Genomic DNA, 21,728 nt, shown 5'->3' on the forward strand with positions numbered 1-21,728 from the left:
AAGTCCCCTTCACCCTCTAGTTGCACGTCAATCACACGTCATGCGGCTGCGCGCGCATCTCTGCCAAATATTTCTGCTGACATTGCAGGATTCTCTTATGGATCCACCCACTTGTGACATCATGTATGATGACGTTTATTAAATTACGCCCATGTATACGCCTCTATTAGCTACGTATGCACAGTTTATCTGTATTATCAGCTGTTACGCCTCTTGCATCTGTTTCATTATAATGTATTTTCTATAAAACTGCCTATCTGTCAATAATATATGCCCTTCCTTCCTGAACTTTCGTGGTGATGGAATAGAATGCCTACAATTCGAATTGTATTCCTTTGTATAGGAATAAAGCCTTTTAAAACCTCTAATACCACGGATTCTGCCTCTTATATTTACTGAGTTATTCTTAATAGACTTTACCGCATAAAAAATAGTACCGGTAACGAAATATTTACCACACACTGCTGATGATGTCACATATTACATCATTCATGACATGGTCAGTGACATCACTCATGACCTCACTGATGACATATCAAATGCCATCACTGATGACATCATCCAGTGAATGTGGTTTTGTTTGTTAGTTAAATATGTATGATATATATAGCAATCTGCATTGAAGAATGAGGGATATATGAATGAGTGGATATATAAATATAAATATATGGATGGAGGATTTAGCAGCAGTGTGATTGACTGTTTACCTGATAATTTTATAGTGTCTCACTAAATATATTGGATAGTGACTAAACTGTGTGAATATCTGTATCACTTTGTCAGTTGTTGTGTAACTTGCTGTACCAGTTGGTTACTAGCTATGTGAAAGTCTATTTAAGTTGTGGATTAGTTAACTGAGTATTTGTATGGGAGAGTAAATGTGTGTGTGGTTCGGTGGGGGGTGTGTGACTGTCGAAAGATGTGTGAATAGTTGATTCAGTAGGTATATGAGATTAAGACTGCATGTTATAACAGTTGTTTGGGTGAGTGAATATCTTTATGGGTGTGCTGATGAGCAAATATATCTCTTAATGGTACATGTCCAACAAACTAGAAAAATAAAAGGCAGTGTATGTGACAGTTGTTGTTTATAAATAAGTATACATAAGACTCAGTGATTGTATGAGTGACTGTATGGATAACTGTATACTTGTAGTGATTTTATAACACACTAAGTATGAGTTACTATCTATATGAATAAATGAAGTGGTGTTTGTATATGTGTGTAGCTGAGTAAATGTAAGTAGGATTAGTTGTTTGCATAAATGAGTAGGATGACTGCATAAGTGAATAGGATGTGTGCTGGTGTGTAATGTCTATATAGGTGTATAAGTATATTTGATAGTGTTTTATTGATCATTGACAGCATGTATGAGTGATCTATAGGATGTGTGTGTAGATCTAGGAATCACTGAGTGGGTTTTTAGAAACGTGTATTGGTGTGTCAATGGATTCAAATATGGTACTCTGTATTTTACAGTGAGTGATGAAAGGTTATACTACTGTATGATGAGGTGTACGATTGTCACATGGATGATGTCATCAGTGATGTCATTTGAGATGTCATCAGTGATGTCACTGACCATGTCATGAATGATGTAATATGTGACATCATCAGCAGTGGATTGCGGGCGCACGAGTTATAGTGAGTACATCTAACTATAACGGAGGAATTTCAATGGTTTTGTACGAGTGAAATGTCCAGCTAAATATAACAGCCCTGAAACCTATGGTTTTTTCAGTGAATTTCTAAGGTTTTTTTTAAATGCTAATTCCTAACTATAACATGTCTGAAACCTATGGTTTTTTCAGTTAATTTCGAAGGTTTTTTAAATTATAATTTTTAAATGTAATAATAGTTATATGCATTTTTTTATACTGATTTTTACAGTTTTTTTACTGTTTATTTTTACATATTTTATTTTTTAAATTACATTATATTTTTTTAATATAAATGGAAATAAAAATGTTTTTTAAAATATTGAAACTGAAATATTGTTTTTTTTTGTTGAATGTATAAGTGCAGAACTAGAAGTGTGCTGGTTAGTTAGGATACTGCATGCATAGTGGATAGGGGTTTGAGGCAGTCCATGTGCTAATGCCTGGCTCGCTGCATGAGTACTTGGATACTGACTGAATGATTAGAGTACTGCAAGGAGAGTGCCTGGGTGAATTTATAAGTGTAAGTTTAACTTTTCAGAATAGGTACTGGGATGAAAGAGGCAGCACTGAGGTCTCTCCTCATAACGGGTGAGTAAATCGGAATTTGAAGTGCGGCTGATTTTAGATGAATATATGTAAGTTCCAAAACTGCACACTTAGAAACTTTTCCAAGTTAAACCAGTCAATGTTAGCCTATGGAAGGAAATTCAAGTTACTGGTAAGTACGGTTAGAATTACTTTTCAGGATCAGTACTGGGCTCAAAGATGCAGCACTGAGGTCTGTCCATGTTCACGGGAGTACTATTAAACTGGAACCGGGGTGGGAGCACACGCTTCACCTCCCAGCAAGGTTCGCCCCTGGCATTGTGGTAAATGCAGTTTCAGTTACTTGCTTGCTTCAAGAGTGTTCGAGTGTTTCGCCACAGTTGGCACAGATAGTGCTGATCTCTAGACACATGTTTCTGGTTCTTTAACCGTCATCAGTAGAGATTACAGTCTTTGAAATTTGGGGTTTGCTGATTAGGCTGCCAACATCTTTCTCAGGTCAGGTACCTCTCACAGGCATGCGGATGCTTCATCCACGAGCTCGTCAGCTAAATGACTCACAGAAGTACTGTTAAACAGGAACAGGGGTGGGAGGCAATGATATCCTATGGAATGAAATTCAAGTTACTGGTAAGTACACTTAGAATTACTTTTCAGGATCAGTACTGGGCTTAAAGATGCAGTACTGAGGTCTCTCCTGATAACAGGTGAGTAAATCGGAATTCGTAGTTCGGCTGATTTTAGAGGAATTTTTGTAAGTTCCAAAAATCGACACTTCGATACTTTTCTGCTGAAAACCACACAATGGATTCCTATGGAAGGAAATACAAGTTACTGGTAAGTACGCTTCGAATTACTTTTCAGGGTCAGTGCTGGGCTAAAAGATGCAACACTGGGTTCTCTCTTGATAACAGGTGAGTAAATCGTAATTCGTAGTTTGGCTGATTTTAGAGGAATATTTGTAAGTTCCAAAACTTCACACTTAGAAGAATTTCCAAGTGAAACCAGTCAATGTTAGCCTATGGAAGGAAATTCAAGTTACTGGTAAGTACGGTTAGAATTACTTTTCGGGATCAGTACTGGGCTCAAACATGCAGCACTGAGGTCTCTCCTGATAACAGGTGAGTAAATCGGAATGCGTAGTTCGGCTGATTTTACTTCGGTCCAGTATATATAGAGCCACTTTCCTACACCATCCCCTCCCTTCACCACTGTGCAAACACGCCCTGTAGCGCATTTTAAGTTGGGGAAATAATTCCCCTTCAATCTTGAGGGTCCGTAGAGTCCAACTAACCCACTAGGTACATCCAGTAAGTGCCACAGAGCTTCGAAGCAGAGAGATGTAAAAAGGTGCACGGCCTGCACCACCTCTCTGCAAAGCAGTGCAGTGGCACTTCCTGGAAGCACCTGGTGGGCTACTTGGCGCCCTGGGTCCCTCAGGATTGAAGAGGAATTTTTTCCCCAACTTAAAACGCACCACAGGGCGTGTTTGCACACGTCACCTCAAGCCGCGTCCCCTCCCTTCACCAGTGTGTAAACGCGCCCCATGGCGCATTTTAAGTTGGGAGATTAAGTCGCCTTGAATCCTGAGGGTCCCTAGGGTCAAACTAGCCCACTAGGTACCTCCAGTAAGCGCCACAGATCTGCGTTGCAGAGAGGTGTAAAAAGGGGCAATGCCTCTGAACACCTCTCTGAAACGCAGCTCTCTGGCGCATACTGGCGGTACCTGGTGGGCTAGTTGGCTCCCAGGGACCCTCAATATTGAAGGAGAATTAAATCCTCAACTTAAAACGCGCCACCGGGCACGTTTGCACAATGGTGAAGAAAGGGGCCGGGGCATGAGGTGACATGTCTGCAAACACGCCCTGTGGCGCGTTTTAAGTTGGGGAATTAATTCCTCTTCAATCCTGAGGTCCCTTGGGGGCCAACTAGCCCACCAGGTACCTCCAGTATGCGCCAGGGACCGGCATTGGAGAGAGGTGTTCAGAGGCCACGCCCCTTTTTACAACACTCTGCAACGCAGCTCCTGACTATAATTATCTACTGGCGACAGAGCACATACGCATGCGCACTCCGTGCGAGCACCGTGCGCGCAAGGTGCGCGCACCAACGCGGCAGAAGATAGCCAAAGAGAAAAGTTGAAAACGTGAAAACAAGTAACGGAAGACACTTCCTAATGCCCTAGGCTTTGTCACAGGGTCTCAAAAGGACCCACAAGAGCAAAAAAAAATGCTTTTTATTTTGCGGGTGCGAGCACTGTCAAAAACACTAAAAAAAAAACACTAAAAAAAACAAACATATTAAACTGTTTATAAGTTTATAGAAGATATTAACTATGCTGTTCAACTTTATCCAAATTAAAAAAAAAAGAGCTGAGCCATTCCATATTACAGGATACAGCCAATCTATAACTATATACATAGGTAGCTTATTGTAAAATAAATATTTAAAAAATATAATAATACATTCATAAATTAGCATTTAAAAAACCTTTGAAATTCACTGAAAAAACCATAAGTTTCACACACGTTATAGTTAGGAATTAGCATTTAAAAAACCTTTGAAATTCACTGAAAAAACCAGAGGTTTCACACACGTTATAGTTAGGAATTAGCATTTAAAAAACCTTGCAAATTCACTGAAAAAGCCATAGGTTTCACACATGTTATAGTTAGCTGGACATTTCACTCGTACAAAACCATTGAAATTCCCACTGATGACATCTCAAATGACATCACTGATGACATCACTGATGACATCATCTTTGTGTAAGAGTGGCAGACCTCCTCTTATCCTAATATAAACTTTGATGCACACATTGAAAAACACAAACTAAAGTTTTGAAAACTATACAGATACCAATAACAGTTAGAACAACCTATTCAGTAATTCCAAAATCTACATATGCATCCACTCATTCATCAACACTTCTATATAGTCACTCATACATGTACTCAGTCATCATATCTACTCATACACCTATACATCCTGTTACACACCTACACTCATACATAGAGTTACTCACACACATACTCACACATGCAAATAAACATCCATTTACTTGAATATACAGCTATACACACACCACTACACTTACTTCTAAAGACGTACACATACTTACTCTCTTAAACAATCACTTATAGAAACACATACTTATTTATACAGGAACTCTTCCAATCTCTCACTCTCATATATCCTCACTTATATACATCAATAGTCACATATACTAGTTTAAAACATATGCACTTACTCATAAAGACACTATTGAGACAGTTATTCACTCTCTTACTCACCCATACACACACTCATCCACCCATACTGTCCTGCACACATACTGTCTTGAAAACACATACAAACAGTAAGCCACTCATTCATGCATCTATACGCTAAGTAACATCCCCCACTGAACCATACAGACACTCATACTGACACTCTAAAAACGAACTAATAACCCATATACACACTCATGTAGCTACTCACCAACCCATGCAGCCACGTATACACAAAGTGAGACACTGATACAGATATTTAAATATTTAAACATTACTCACTAATACTTGTATTCACTAAGATACTGTTAATAAGTCAGTTATACAATTAATTTTACAAAAAAAACATCCATTTAGACACTTATTTACCCATTTATTCTTCCATTAACCTTTAGATATACATATATAAAAAATATTTATTTTTCAGAAAGACACATATTCACTGGATGATGTCATCAGTGATGTAATTTGAGATGTCATCAATGATGTCATGAGTGATGTCACTGACCATGTCATGAGTGATGTAATATGTGACGTCATCAGCAGTGGATTGCGGGCGCGCGAGTTATAGTTAGCTGAACTAACTATAACGGGGGAATTTCAATGGTTTTGTACGAGTGAAATATCCAGCTAACTATAACATGTGTGAAACCTATGGTTTTTTCAGTGAATATATATATATATTACCTACTGGCGGTCGCCAGTAGGTAGTTATAGTTAGGACCTATTTTCCATAGGAAATCAGCAACATTATATTTGGAATAACGTTGGCGCCGATTGACGAATCTTCGCGAAATTTTTTGCCAGCTTTTGGCCAGCTCCGGTCCGCTCCTATCCTGAAAATTTCACGGTGATTCGTCAAGCGGGGGCGGAGAGAAAAGGGGGGTCCCAAAACGCGTTTTCCCCATGCATTTTCCCATAGGACCTGTTGACGCAGCTACAGCCCGAACTGCTGAACGGAATTACACCAAATTTGGCAAAGAGGTAGTCCTCAGTTCAGACTTTGCTTAAATGGTGTAAATCCGTTCAGTAGTTCCTGAGAAAATTAGAGTTAAAAAGATAGATATATCTGGGCGGAGCCTAACCACACATCTCATCGTGAGATCTGATTGGCTGTCAGTACTTTATCCAAGAATTGTTGGCAGCCATCTTGGGACCAATATACATGATAGCACCTCATTAAAAAGCATTGCAGTTAATAGAAGGTTTTAAGACTTTAGTTACATTATAAATCCTTTTTGATGGTACCATACTCATTTTAGGAATTGTGGTGGTGTGTTCTAAGGTGATTTTACCATGTGAAAAAGCCTTCTGCTGTGATATCATGAATCATGTTTGAGAGAAAACTATTTTCTCATGCTTTTCCCACAGAGGTTTGGAAGGTGATCTATAAACTAATCTGAGAGCATATTTTCTGTAAATTCACATTATCTTTCTCAGTCATGTGAGAATGAAGTCTGACATTCTCAGTAAAACATGTACATCAAACAAGGGCAGAGACTGTCAGTTGACTCCTTTGTGTTCTACTGCAGCTTCCCAGAGTGTTCTAAAGAACAACTAGAGCGCTAACAGTCCTACTTATGGCAAACGTATGGCACACCTGAAGCCATCTTAATTGGAATAAAGTGGTAACTCTTAAAACATTTAATTTAAAAAGGAACAAAATGAGGGGGTTCATTTTGCCATAGAAAGTATGATTAGTGCTGCGGAAAGAAAACTTAGGGCACATTTTGACTTCTCAAATCCTCTTCTATTTCATTAAAAAATTCTGACATGCAGACTGAAACATGCACTTTCAATACCAGCAGCAGACTTCCCTGGTGAGCAGTAGCTTTACTACAGTGATCTAATGAGCAACTAGAGTGCTGCTCAGAATTTATGGCAAACGTGTGACACATCTGAATGCCTTCTTGATGGAATCAAAGTAAAAAACTGAAAGCATTTCCTACTGAGGAGACTGTAGTAAATGAGGAAATTAGGAAACTTCATAACAAATAAGTCTCCAATCAGGGAAGTGTAAGCGCACTACCCCCGTGAGGGTCTCAAGGCGCTGGGGGGGGGGGGGGTTCGCAGCTCCGTTCAGTTAAACAGCTAGGTCTTGAGTGTCTTCCTGAAGACGTTCAGGGAGGGGGCGGGTCTGGCCGTGATGTAGGAGTTGGCTCTTTATCCTGTTCTGGCTCTGTGGATGCGCGGTGTGTCGGCGAGCGCGTGGTTGGCAGATCTGAGGTTTCTTTTGGGTACGTCAAAGGAGATTCTCTCATTGAGGTAGTGGGGTCCGGTGTTGTGGAGGCATTTGTAGGTGACAAGGAGCCAGTGAAGGTTCCATAGGTGTTGAGTGATGTGTTTGTGTCGAGGGATGACGAGTCTGGCTGCGGGTTTCTCTATTGTCTGGAGCTTGCGGAGTAGAGACTTGTTGATCCCGGAATATAGGGCATTTCCGTAGTCCTGTCTGCTGGTTATGAGTGTGTGGGTGACGGTCTTCCTTGACTCAGTGGATCGATTTGAAGGTATTTCACAGGATGCAGAGGGTGTTGAAGCAGCTGGGGGCAAAGGTGTTGACCTGTCTGTTCATGGAGAGGGAGGAGTCGAGTCTGAGGGTTCGGGTGTGGTCCGTGGGGGCTGGTGGGCTGCCGAGTGTGGTGGGCCACCAGGTGTTGTCCCATGCTGATGGGAACTTAACAGGAACAACCTCCATCTAGTATTGTCCTGCACCATCAGTGATACCACCGTTGAATATTCGGATGTGGTTGTAGAAACAAAGGACAGCAATATCCAGACTAAACTTTTTAGAAAATCCACGGCTGGGAACAGTCTCCTCCACGCCCTCATCAGACATCCTGAAAAACTAAAATGGAGCCTCCCATAGGGTGAGTTCTTATGTGCCAGGAGGAACTGTAGCACTGATGACGCTTACTACAGGGAACGCCAAATCATAATAGAAAGATTTAAGGATAGGGGCTATCCTAGCAGGGTTCTTAAAAAAGCTGCTAAATGTGCCAATCTTCTCAAAAGGGACAAGCTACTCCTTAAAAACACAACTACTGACACCCCTGAGCTCACCCCCAGACTTATTCTGACATTTACTAACCGCTCCATGAGGGTCAAGCAGATCCTGGTGAGAAATTAGCCGATTGTGAAGTGACCCCATCATAGGGAAACAAGTAGGCCCGCATCCAAGAACAGGTTCCAGAGAGATACTCTGTTGAGAAGTGATATTACCATTAACAGGGGTATCAATAACTCGATGAAGGACTGGGGAAACACCTGGTGCCCGCTACAGCCAGTACGCCCCTCCAGCCAAGCACCAGCCATGTACACAGCCAGCCATGCACCAGTCCATGTACACTGCCAGCCAAGTGCTACCCCATGCACACCACCAGGCAAGCACCAATCTACACACACCGTCATCAAGCGCAAGTCCACCCACACCATTAGCCAAGTGCAGGTTCACACACACCACCAGTAAAATGCCAGCCTGAGTTCAGTACATGCAGACCGTCAGCCAAACTCCAATTTGCACACACACAAACTCTCCCTGGTTTCTAGTGGTTTTATGCCCCCACTTGGATGGAGATGAGACTAAAAATATCACTGAAACAGCCAAAATGTGTGCCTAAAAAAAGGGAGCGACCCTTGTCTATGGCGCTTCTCACTGGCATGCCCATAAACATATCCCTGGTGCCCAGTGGGCTTTCTGCCCCCCACGGGGGGCAGATAAGGGGCTATCGCCCCGATCTGTCTTCCAGCTGGGGGGAGCAGAAGGACTTATTTAGGGGCATTAGCATGCCCATTCTCGACACCACTACATATAAAAATACAACAAACTCCCGGGTGCCTAGCTTCTGTTCTACTTTGTATATTTCTCTGACCCTCAGATATTGTGGTGACTGGGCAAGAGGTGCTTCCATTTCTGTAACCCTCAGCACAGATTCCTGAGTCTCTCTTTTCATCCTTCAAGTCTCTGTCCCCCAACTCTGCTTCACATGGCTCACAGGGCATCTCCTATGTCTATGACCTCCAGATTTGCTTCCGGTGACACTCCTGGGAGATCCAGTCTTCTGAATTGGATCTCTGCTTCTTGTTACTCTCAGGAAATTCATGTGCATCTGGCTATGACGTACCTCTTTCTAAATTTCACTGAATCACACTTGTGTCTGCTGTCCGTCTCTCCTTAGTTTGACACATATGGGATTACTTGTTTTACTCAGTTCTAATTCTTATCTTATCTCTTCATTTTATAACACTGAGGGATGCCTTATAAGTGTGGCCTACTCTTCTCTTCGTGTAACTCTCAACTGATCAAGTTGTGTCTTGTACCATTGTTGCTTCTTTTGATTCTCAGAAGAATCTAATGTGTTTAACCTCTAACTATGCTATATTTGATTCTCAGGGAAAGCCAAAGTCTCTCACCTCTCTACTCTGATAGTCTGCAAATATCACAGCACCAGTCACATTAATTCTAACTGTACTTTTTGAAACCTTCATAGCTCTCTTCGATCCGCCCCAATACCCTCTGCATATACAAGATCTGAAATTCCTCTCACCTCCAGCACGGATGCTGTACTGCTTTCCTCAGCTGTCCACAGCTGTAGTTCTTCCATTTCCTCACTCAGCTTCTTCTTGTGGATGCTGAATGTTTTCTAAAATAAACCAACAATGAAGAATACAGATGAGCAGGGGTTTGTAGGGCGATGTCCACAATGAACCAGCATTAAAAGGGATTTATACACTTGAGCAAGGAGGCTATCTATCTATCTATCTATCTATCTATCTATCTATCTAGAAATTAGGTTATTATCAGTTGTGCGGGATGTGAGTTCTGTGCAAGTAATAGGTCCACAAGTATTTCCTTACTGGGAACCAAGTGCCCCATTGCAGCCATTGGGTTTATCAGGGTAGCAGAGCAGTTCAAGGCTTACTCAGGGCAGGTGATGTGGGCAAGTAATCTTCATTCACTGGCATGCCATTATAATACTCAATAATTCATTGTTAAAGGAAAAATACATTTATTACCGACACTACTGGATACTACACATTAAATTACAAATATGTACAACAGGTAGGAGGAAATTCATTTGGTGACTTTCTGAAATGACTTTTGACCCTTTGTAGGTAATGACCCCCATAATCATAACCTCCCCCACCTATACCAGATAGAATACCACCATATAAGAGGGTGTCAATAAAAGAGAACTACAGCAGCAGAGGTGGAGCTTCGGCATGGAGGAGCGGCGGAACACCAACAACTGCTTAAGACACTACTGGCTGCCCTGCATCGTGGGACCTGAGGACGGGTACGGCCAGAGGGCCTTGGAGGCCCAGTCAGAGTAGTTGCCCATAGGATCTGGGCAGCTCTGAATGAAAGCAGCGAGTGGGGCAGTGAGCCTGAGTGAGACGACCTAGTGACATATTGGGCACCTGGCAGCGGAGTCTCCCCAGCTGTGGGTGAGTGTGGGGCCTCTGGGAGTGCAGAGGATCCAAGGGAAGCGCCCTAATCAAAGCTGGACTTCTGGACTCAGCCCAGGTAGGACCCGCCGCTGAGCCTGGTGAAGGCAGCTGAGAGGACCGGGGTGGATGGAGAGGGCGACGTTGGTTAGGCCCAGAGGACTGCAGCCGCTAAGGGGACCTGTGGGCAGGCCCCGCCCTCTGGGCCATGATCTCCGCCTGTGCAAGAGACTATCGATCATAGGCTTCCCAGACTAATGACCATGCAGCAACAGGGGAATGTGCAAACTGCCTGGACATCCCAGCTTTTGTGGAGCAATAATGCAATAAATGCTGAACAGGCTTTTATGACTTTGGCAGGTAGGACTGACAAGAGAATGTTCCCTGTAGTAGCATTTGGTGGGACAGGGCCGACACATGCAGCACCCTGGCCATGCCGCCCAGTGGAGTTTGCTACTAAATCTTTCCTCATTACTAAGCAGTTGCACTGGTAAATTTTAAATCTGCTCCTACCTGACAAAACAAGATCGCCAGTGTGTACCTACATCACAACAAATTCACATCGCCCAGAATATCCACACATCTATTAGAGAATGCGCCTGGAATCTCAGTGCATGAATCCCCCACCACCTAATTCCACCCACGCCTCCCAAAAAACAAACACAGAGGGAAGTTACACAATTTGTGGGTGCGAGCACTCCATGCTGAGGGAAAGTAGTAGCTGAGCCCAGAGAGGAGAGTACAGCTCGAAGGGAGATTAGTATGGTGCTGACGAATGAGGAACTGCTCACCCGCCTCAAGCTTTAGGGTGGAGCTGCGGAATGAGCCTGTGGTGGACATCACGGCCGAGCTCACCGATCTCCATTCCAAACTCGGTGAAAAGATCGCCATGCTGCGGTCAGATGTGGACATGGCAGGAACTAGGATTATTGAGGCAGAAAGTGACCAAGAGGCCTTGAAGAATAAGAGCCTCGCGCTCATGGACACTTGCGCTGCTCTTCATACTCAAAATGAGGCCCTCGCAAGAAAGGTCAACACCTCTAAAATCTATCTTGGAGAGAGAACACATGCTTTAGGTTTTCTGGAAGATTTTTCCTCCTTGATAAGCACTGATCCCACCTTGATTATACTAGACAGAGCGCATTGTGTGGGCCCACGGTGGTCGAATGGATCGACTAGAAACCATGAGATGTCAGTACAGGTCCTGCCCGCAGACTGGTCAACGGATGAAATCCAGCACGAGGGCTGTTCCTGCCGCTTTTCCAGGATCTTGCCTGAGCAACGCTTCTCAGATGGCAATACTTCCTAACGGCCACAGGCCAATTGTGCGAAAACAACATTAGCTACAGGTGGCTCTACCTCTTTGGGATCGCCTTTGACCAAGGGAATAAATTGCACCAGGCGGCACTAGCACAATTGTTGGAGATTACTTTGGAAACAACAGGACCTGAAAACAAAATTTGGGGTCTCCAGGACAAAGGTAGGGGGACAGCTGATCAACATCCTAATGTCAGGTCCTGAAATGGCATCAGACCAGTATGCTAGATACAAACTGTGAGACCACCAGTCAGAGCCTTGAAGGCTGTGCTACTGTCTGCTCATCTATGACACCTGTAACTGAAGGCGGAACTAGTGTCCTCGGCCAGGCCACAGGCCTCAAATGGACCCATCCCGGGCTCACACAATCACCTATCCATCACCAAGCCTACCTGTCTTGCTGGTCTATGTCTGATGAAGGCCTCCTTCTCTACAACACATTTTGCACAACCTACCTGTAACTATGAGGGGTGTATGCCCATGTCAGCGCCTGCTTCATGATAATGCAGTTTTGACTGGTGCTTTAGTTCAAATGTAATCTTATAGTTAAATTCATTGTGGGACATTCCCAACTTTCCCAGTAAAATGACATTTAATTTCTATTCGGTGTTCACCATTGTTACAGCCCTAAAATGTTTCAAACTAAATGTTATCCACTAATTTCAAAAAATATTCTTGATGCATTTGCTCCAAACTCTCTGTAAAGTTATTTTAATGGTCAACACATGCAAACCCCTCACATATCTAGGCCAGCAGAATACAAAACTCGCCCATACTTCTCACTACACTGAAACAGATATCTTTGTAGTGGAGGCTGTTGCCGGTATTGGATGCCTCTCAGCCTTAGATATGCAGTCAGAATTTACCTCCATTAGGTCATAAGTTAATTGGGTGCCTCGGTGTCAGAACAAGAGTAGACTCAAGATGGTGGCCGAATGTTCCCTGAGGATTTCAGGGTACTGGAAAACTCATAGATGCATATTTTCATCTACACATTAATGTTATCAGTGGCTTAGTACTTCAGATGAGTACCATTCAGCCTCCCCCGCTGTTACTCACTTAAGCAAAACCCGGTTTTATTGAATCCCTCACAGAGGTGCCAGCACCCAACACAGAGCAACGAGGGCCCGTACACCATCTAACACCACTTCCTACAGTGGAGGATCACCCCCTGAGCCCAGTGCACACAGCAGAGGAACAATCTCACTTGAATTCCTCAAATTTATCAAATCGTCACATGTCGGTGGCCACAAGTATTAGACCTTCTGTTTTACCTCCGATTACCCTTTATCAAGAACCTTCTCCTCAACTGCCTGCCATAATTACAACAACTCTGCCAACTGAAGAAAACCCCAAACAAATAAGGCCGGCAACAACTGACAAGGTCATCACTCATGCAATCAACAGCTCAGATACCAACTACTGCTAACCCCAGAATACGTCTCAAGAGGCCCTCATGATATTCTGAACCGTGGGAACATCTTCAGGCTCTTTAAATCATCACCGGGCTTAAGTACCCTCTAATCAAAAGACATAGTTGCGATTGAATTTTTACCCTCCACAGGACTCCACATGGGAACTGGTGGCCTTGCAATAGTGAAAAACGAAATTGGCTGTTATTCACTATTAGGACATGCCACACACACACCAGGGCATGTCACATACATTGCACCCTGCCCAAAGGGGTACCTTGGGCCTACCTGAGGGATGTCTGACATGGAAGAAAATGGAAGGTTAGCGTCCGGCCAGTGTGTGCACTGGCCAAGTCGCCATGGCAATTACAAACTGCGCGCAGACTCTGCAATGGCAGGCCTGAGTTACTGTTTTCATGGCTACACACGGGGGTGGCACAACCAGTGCTGCAGGCCCCCGGGTAGCATTTAATTAACCGGCCCTGGCACATGCAGTGCACATTACTAGGGGCTAACAGGTTAATCAAATATCCAATCATAGAAACACCAATCTATAACACAATTTACACGGAAAGCATATGCACTTTAGCACTGATCAGCAGTGGTAAAGTGCCCAGAGTCCTAAAACCAACACAAACAGGTCAGGGAAAAATAGGAGGAAAAAGCAAAAAGTTTGTGGATAACCCTGCAAAAATCAATCAATCAATCAATCAAGGAATTTGTAAAGCGCACTACTTACCCGTGAGGGTCTCAAGGCGCTGAAGGGAGGGGGGAACCGCTACTGCTCGAAGAGCCAGGTCTTGAGATGTCTTCTGAAGGTGAGCAGGTACTGGGTCTGCCGTAGGTGGGTGGGGAGGGTGTTCCAGGTCTTGGCGGCGAGGTAGGAGAATGATCTGCCGCCGGTGGTCTTTCGTTGGATGCGGGGGACGGCCGCGAGGGTGAGGTTTGCTGAGCGGAGCTGGCGGGTTGGGGTGTAGAAGTTGAGTCTGTCGTTAAGGTAGGCTGGTCCGGTGTTGTGGAGTGCTTTGTGTGCGTGGGTGAAGAGTTTGAAGGTGATCCTCTTGTCGACGGGGAGCCAGTGCAGGTGTTTCAGGTGGGGGGTGATGTGGCTGCATCGGGGTACGTCGAGGATCAGACGTGCGGAGGCGTTTTAGATGCGTTGTAGTCAATGCAGGTGTTTGGCTGGGATTCCTGCGTAGAGTGCGTTGCCGTAGTCCAGCCTGCTGCTGACGAGGGCCTGTGTAACACTTCTCCTTGTTTCGAACGGGATCCACTTGTAGATCCTGCGGAGCATGCAGAGGGTGTTGTAGCAGGAGGAGGAGACGGCGTTGACCTGCTTCGACATGGAGAGGGAGGAGTCGAGGACGAATCCGAGGTTTTGTGCGTGGTCGGTAGGTGTGGGTGCCGTTCCCAGCGTTGTAGGCCACCACGAGTCGTCCCAGGCCGAGGGGGTGTTTCCGAGGATGAGGACCTCCGTCTTGTCCAAGTTCAGTTTCAGACGGCTGCTCTGCATCCATTCGGCGATGGCCTTCGTTCCCTCGTTTGTTTTGGCGGTGTGCGGGACCTTGGTGAGGGAGAGGATGAGCTGGGTGTCGTCGGCTTAGGAGATGATGTTGAGGTTGTGCTGACGGGCTACTTGTGCGAGGGGGGCCATGTAGATGTTGAACAGCGTCGGGCTGAGTAATGATCCCTGGGTACGCCGCAGATGATGTCGGTGGCTTCAGATAGGAATGGTGGGAGTCGGACTCTCTGGGTTCTGCCAGAGAGGAAGGATGTGGTCCAGCTGAGGGCTTTCTCATGGATCCCGGCTTCTTGAAGGATTGTTTTTAGGGTGCGATGGCAGACCGTGTCGAAGGCGGCCGAAAGGTTCAGGAGGATGAGGGCTGAAGTTTCGCAGTTGTCGAGTTGTCGCCTGATGTCTGTGGCGGCGATGAGGGCTGTTTTGGGGTCTGCCTTGGGCTTCTTGAGGAGGGCGTTGATTTCGGCGTGTTTCCAGCTGTCCGGGAATGTGGCTGTCTCGAAGGATGACCTTCCGTAGTTGGGGTGCGATGGGTGCGTCGGCTTTGTTGAACACGTGGTGAGGGCAAGGGTCTGACGGTGATCCAGAGTGGATGGAGTTCATGACCTTGCTTGTTTCTTCGTCGTTGATGTTGGTGCAGGAGTTCAGGTGGTTGGTCCAGGTGGTGTTCGCGGGGGAGGAGTCTGGCGCGGTCGGGTTGATCGGGATGTTGAAGCTGTTGTGGATGTCTGCTATCTTCTGGTGGAAGAAGGTTGCCAGAGCGTTGCACAGTTCTTGTGAAGGCGGGACGTCGTTGGCGTTGGCGTTGGAGAGTTCCTTCATGATGCTGAAGAGCTCTTTGCTGTCGTGTGCAATTTCAAACAGGGACCAGGACTCTTTCCTTCCTTCTTTTTTCCTAATCCCTCTTCTCATGATGAAACCCTTCTCCATTCTCTAAAAATAAAGAGGGTGGTCTTGATATACTTAAATTGTACCAAGAGCTTCAGGAAAACGGATGAACTTATTTTCACGTTCAGAAGTGTCAACCAGGCATGTAAAGCTGCTAGCATTACTACATGCAGGTGGGGTAGAGAAACTATTTCAACAGTTTATGAGGCTTCCGATGTTACTCCATCATTGAACATCAAGGGCAGATCCACAAGAGTTGTTGGGGCCTCTTGGGCTGACTTTAAAGGGGTTTCTTTATGTTAATAAAGCTTTTAGAGCGCACCTGTTACCCAAGGGTGTCCTGGCGCTGAACACTGCTTAAATGGTTGCCAAGATGACATAACTATTCAGAGAAAAGCCATGTTTTCAGCCCCTTCCTGAAGGAGAGGAGCTCGGTAGAATTTCTGAGGTACATGGGTGAGCTGTTCCAAGCCTTTGCGGCACAAGTGAAAAAGCTCCCACCACCCCAGCTGGCTTTTTTAACACGGGGGACAATCACTTGTTTTGCCTCCGAGGAGCGCAGCGTTTTTCCTGGGACGTACCATTGTAGGCGTAGCCTGGCTGCCGCATTTTGTACGATCTGTAGTCTGTTCAAGTGTCTCTTTTGGATGTTCAAATAGAGACTATTACAGTAGTCCAGTCGTGACAAAATGAGCGCTGTAACTGCTGTCCTCCGGAAGGAGTAATTTTATATTCCTCAGGATCCTGAGGAGATAAAAGCTAGTTGAGACAACTCCACTTATCTGATCACCAAAAGTGAGTTTAGCGTCCACAATCACCCCCAGATTCTTCGCCTTCTCAGTAGGGGCCGGAAGCATTTCCCTTACATCTGGCCACCAGTCAGGCGTCCAAAGATTTGCTCTGTTGCCAAATATAATGACCTCTGTTTTACCTGCATTAAGTTTCAGGCAATTTGATGACATCCAGCCCGCGATGGCTTTCATGCCATCATGGCATCTTAATCCAGTCTCAGCTTCTTTGCCGCGCTGAAGGGACAGCACAATTTGCGTGTCGTCCGTATAAGGATCTTATCAGGGCTGCCAGCGGGGACACATACATGTTAAAAAGTGTAGGACTGAGGCATGACCCCTGCGGCACCCCACACAGAAGGGAAAAAGGCTGAGATCTTTCCTTGCCCAGGTCCACCGTTTGGATTTATCAGAGATCTCTCAAGCAGGTACCTGGTCCCCTCGTAACAGAAGACAGCCTGGTAGCTCCGGAAGAGGTGTGGGCCTGGCCATAACTTGTACCACCCGTGGGGGTGGGATTCTGTCATGTCCACTCCTATGGCCCGGGTTTGGTCCTGTGAACGAGGTGGGATCACCTCATAAGTATGACTGCGGGAATACAGACATAAGATGCTGAAGATTGCTGGTAGGTAGACGGGCCAGTAATGCTGTCAGGTTACTCTGAGAAGTTAGTAAGGAATGGGCCTGGTGAGATGAAGAGGTCTTGTTCTGTAGAGATATGCACCTTCAGCTCTTTCCTAAATATGAACGCTTGAAAGACTTACCCGCCTGTCACTTCATCCTCTGCACCTACCGGATGCAAGTGACAAGAAATACGTAGACAATAAATACTTGAAATGATCTGAGCTGCCTGCGGGGCATATGGACTGTAGTTATGACACATCACACACTCACCTTGTGCTCCTGGGCAGCCTCCTCTATGGGATACACTGTATGTGCCCGGTGCTCCCTGGACTCTCGGCAGATGACACACAGGAGTGTGTGACCCTCTTCACAGAACAGCTGCAGCCTCTGCTGGTGTTTGGGGCACAGAGGCTCGCCTTGGGGTATATGGACTGTAGTTATGACACATCACACACTCACCTTGTGCTCCTCGGCAGCCTCCTCTATGGGATCCACGGTGTGTGCCTTGTGATCCCTGGACTCTCGGCAGATGACACACAGGAGTGTGTGACCCTCTTCACAGAACAGCTGCAGCTTCTGCTGGTGTTTGGGGCACAGAGGCTCGCCTTGGGGTATATGGACTGTAGTTATGACACATCACACACTCACCTTGTGCTCCTCGGCAGCCTCCTCTATGGGACACACTGTATGTGCCCGGTGCTCCCTGGACTCTCGGCAGATGACACACAGGAGTGTGTGATCCTCTTCACAGAACAGCTGCAGCTTCTGCTGGTGTTTGGGGCACAGAGGCTCGTCTTGGGGTACATGGACTGTAGTTATGACACATCACACACTCACCTTGTGCTCCTCGGCAGCCTCCTCTATGGGATCCACGGTGTGTGCCTTGTGATCCCTGGACTCTCGGCAGATGACACACAGGAGTGTGTGACCCTCTTCACAGAACAGCTGCAGCTTCTGCTGGTGTTTGGGGCACAGATGCTTGTCTTGGGGTACATGGACTGTAGTTATGCCGCTGACCGCGGCCCCCACAGGGGGCCACTCGGCGGTCGGCGCCTTAGTGGCCCCGGGGCCCCGGTCACCCCTCCCCACCCCCTCCCTATGGGGGGGCGGGGACACAGACTGGAGCCCCCCTCCGTTGTCAGGGCCGGAAGTGACGCGCAATGCGTGTCACTTCCTGGCCCAGGTGTGAGGGGGAGGCTATTTAGCCTTCCCCCACCCTCACTGGTGACCTCTTTTGTCGGCCACCTCGCCTTTTCCCTCCCTACTGCTTACCCGGCGTAGGCGTGGTTGGGGGGGGGGGGTTTCTGAGCGTTGTAATGTTTTCCTTTTCGTTGCAGGCGGAGTTACAGGGCGATCTGGAAGCAGGCCGGTACAAAGAGTACCTCTGCGCGACACCAAAGGGGGTGCCTGAGCCAAAACGAGGAGCCTCCAGAGAGGTCCCGGAGGCCGTGTCGGCGCCCCGCTAGTCCTGCGGGCGGTTGTGGGCCTGAACAACCGGGGGCTTGCTATGCGACGCTCCGTCCCGAGAGGGGGGGCGTGAGTAGAATTACCAACGGCACGTGATCGTAGAAAGAATCACCTGGAGGGCAGCACAGGCGGGCATCGCTCCCGCGCTGCCCGGCTCATCAGGCGGGCAGGCGACCCAGATGGTTGCCTGCCCTTGGATCGCCCGTAAGATAACCCACCCATTACATATCTTGGAATTATGTAATAAACCTGCAGCATTTGTTACCCACTTACAACTGTTTCGTGTGTGTCATTGGGTAACCTAATTTGGGGGAGGGGGGAAAGCGGGGTGCCCCTGGGGGTACTATGACACATCACACACTCACCTTGTGCTCCTCGGCAGCCTCCTCTATGGGATACACTGTATGTGCCTTGTGATCCCTGGACTCTCGGCAGATGACACACAGGAGTGTGTGATCCTCTTCACAGAAGAGCTGCAGCTTCTGCTGGTGTTTGGGGCACAGAGGCTCGTCTTGGGGTACATGGACTGTAGTTATGACACATCACACACTCACCTTGTGCTCCTCGGCAGCCTCCTCTATGGGACACACTGTATGTGCCCGGTGCTCCCTGGACTCTCGGCAGATGACACACAGGAGTGTGTGATCCTCTTCACAGAAGAGCTGCAGCTTCTGATGGTGTTTGGGGCACAGAGGCTCGTCTTGGGGTTTCTCGGGTGATAAATTCAATCCGGACATTGCTATGATGTTTCTCAGCTCCCTGTTCGGCCGCAGGGTACCTTCTCGGGATACCGCCTTGCACAGGGGGCAGGAGCGGTCCGGCCCCTCCCAGCACTGAGTGATGCAGGGGCGGCAGAAGATGTGTCCACACTCGATGGACACCGGGTCCGAGTACAAGTCCAGGCAGATGGAGCAAGTGACCTCGTCTCGGACCCTCTGCAGCGGCGCAGCTGCGGCCATGACCAGAAGGACCGACAGATGTTTTATCGCTCCTCCTTGGGCGCGGACCCTGGACTTTGAAATGCTTTCAGTTTCCCTGAAAGTCTGGGAGGTAAAGGGGCGGGAGTGTCTTTATCTGATCCTGGGGTGGTGTCTCCGTGTCATGGAGCGAGCTGGGCCCGAGTGCGGACTTTGACAGGCTTCCAGTGTCCCTGAGAGGGGGGTGGGGGGTGGCAGTGCCACCGGTCTGCTGAAGCGCCGGTCCTTCTGAGAGACAGACTGCGAGGCCGCTGCAGACACAGAGGTCAGAACTGACCTCGCCTTCTTGAAATAGAACACAGCGGGTGTAACCGCGGAGAAGGGCCCAGAGGCTCGTCTTGGGGGTACAGAACCGGAGGACACCTCCCTGGGAGGGGCTTCTCTCCTCTGATCACCCTCAAAATCTACTTTGAAGGAGACCTGGCGGCTGGAATATTCTTGAAAGACACCTCAGGGAAACCACTCTCACAGAGACAGACACTCTTACAGAGACAGCAGAAACAGATGTTACACAGAACAAGCATTTGCAATGCAACAGGTCTCGCATTTACGCGAGTTTGAGCTATTGGCATTGTAAATGACAGCGCCTCTTATTTATGTTTTGGTTTTTGAAACATAAATAAAACACATTGGAATTTATAACAATAGCCTAACCCCTTGGTCGTGACGCGAATATTGTCGCGACGCGGGGGGCGGTGGAGGGTGAGCGCGGCGCTGCCATGCTCGTGACAGAACCACGCCGTCATGAGTCACGGGCGGCCTGTGCTCATGACGGCTTGGTTCCGTCACGGCCCCGCCCGCTCAATAATTCGCCCGCACAGGCGGGGAATTAATGTCGCGTGGGCGGAGCGGCAGTCGCATGACGGAAGCACGCCATCATGAACACACGCCACCCGTGGCTCATGACGGCGTGGTTCCGTCATAAGCAGGGAAGGGCTTAAACTCACGTAAATGCGAGACCTATTGCATTGCAAATGCTTGTTAAAGTATTGGTATCAGAAGAGCCCGTAAATAGCTAAAGCTATTTGAGGAAAGACCTGAAAAGCAGGAAAGGAAACCAGACTGGGAGTCTGCCTAAAGTGTACAACATAAAACTCCATCGCCTGGGACTTCAGGAGCGCGCTATGGTGCACTTTACCAACAACGTGTTTGGTGCGTGATCACCAAGGATTTTGTTTTAGAAAGTCGCTTCCTGTTGAATGCAAGAAGAGTGAATCGGTAGCCTCTTAAGTGTCTGTGAGGTGCCCCCACTTAGCTGCACGAAGAGCAGCCATCATTCTCCTCATGTAATCAGGGCTTTAAGTGGGATGAAAAAACTAGGGGGTTTCGCAAAGGGGCGTGGTCAATGTAATTAAGGGCGTGGCTTAAAACACGTAAGCTAAAAATCTGTGTTTAGCACAGTGTGCCGCCCGACTTGTATTTTGCTGTTCCTGTCATTTCGTCCAGATATATGATATAACAAGTCACATTATACCTACAAGTCAGAACTATTGGCTTTGTCAATGGTTGCTAGTTGCTTAAGATAAATAAGCAGCAACTATGGCTTGTATGTAAGATATTGAAAACACTTCCACTTAAAGCCCTGGTGGTGACACCACGACAATGTTGCTGCTCCTGAGATTCAAAAAGAGAAGGGAAATCCAGAGAGAAAATGACTCTTTAAAGGATTTCCCTTCCCCTACAACGCTCACCACGCGCACATCGATGTGCCTACTGTCACTGCAGTCTGGAAAAAAAAAATGGACCGCCCGTGCCAGGGCACAAAACAGACCCTGGTAGAGACCCGTTTAGAGGCTCGCCTTTGGGACCTTATA

At 46.8% G+C, this 21,728-nt stretch overlaps 1 protein-coding gene across 1 annotated transcript in view; it reads right to left on the reverse strand.

Moving 5' to 3' along the window:
• Positions 1 to 19,948, reverse strand: part of LOC146869120 (E3 ubiquitin-protein ligase TRIM21-like) — a 171,188-nt gene extending 151,240 nt beyond the window's left edge. Inside the window, exons 1-2 of the mRNA XM_085623054.1 lie at positions 19,492 to 19,948; positions 10,022 to 10,117 (exon numbers count right to left, since the gene is read on the reverse strand). Of these exons, the coding sequence (XP_085479180.1) occupies positions 10,022 to 10,117; positions 19,492 to 19,896 (501 nt within the window). The 5' untranslated portion in view covers positions 19,897 to 19,948. The remainder of the gene's footprint in view (positions 1 to 10,021; positions 10,118 to 19,491) is intronic.
• Between the last annotated feature and the right edge of the window lie 1,780 nt (positions 19,949 to 21,728).

This window comes from Triturus cristatus, chromosome 1_1 (genome assembly GCF_964204655.1).
Source record: "Triturus cristatus chromosome 1_1, aTriCri1.1, whole genome shotgun sequence".
Classification (NCBI taxonomy): Eukaryota; Metazoa; Chordata; class Amphibia; order Caudata; family Salamandridae; genus Triturus; species Triturus cristatus.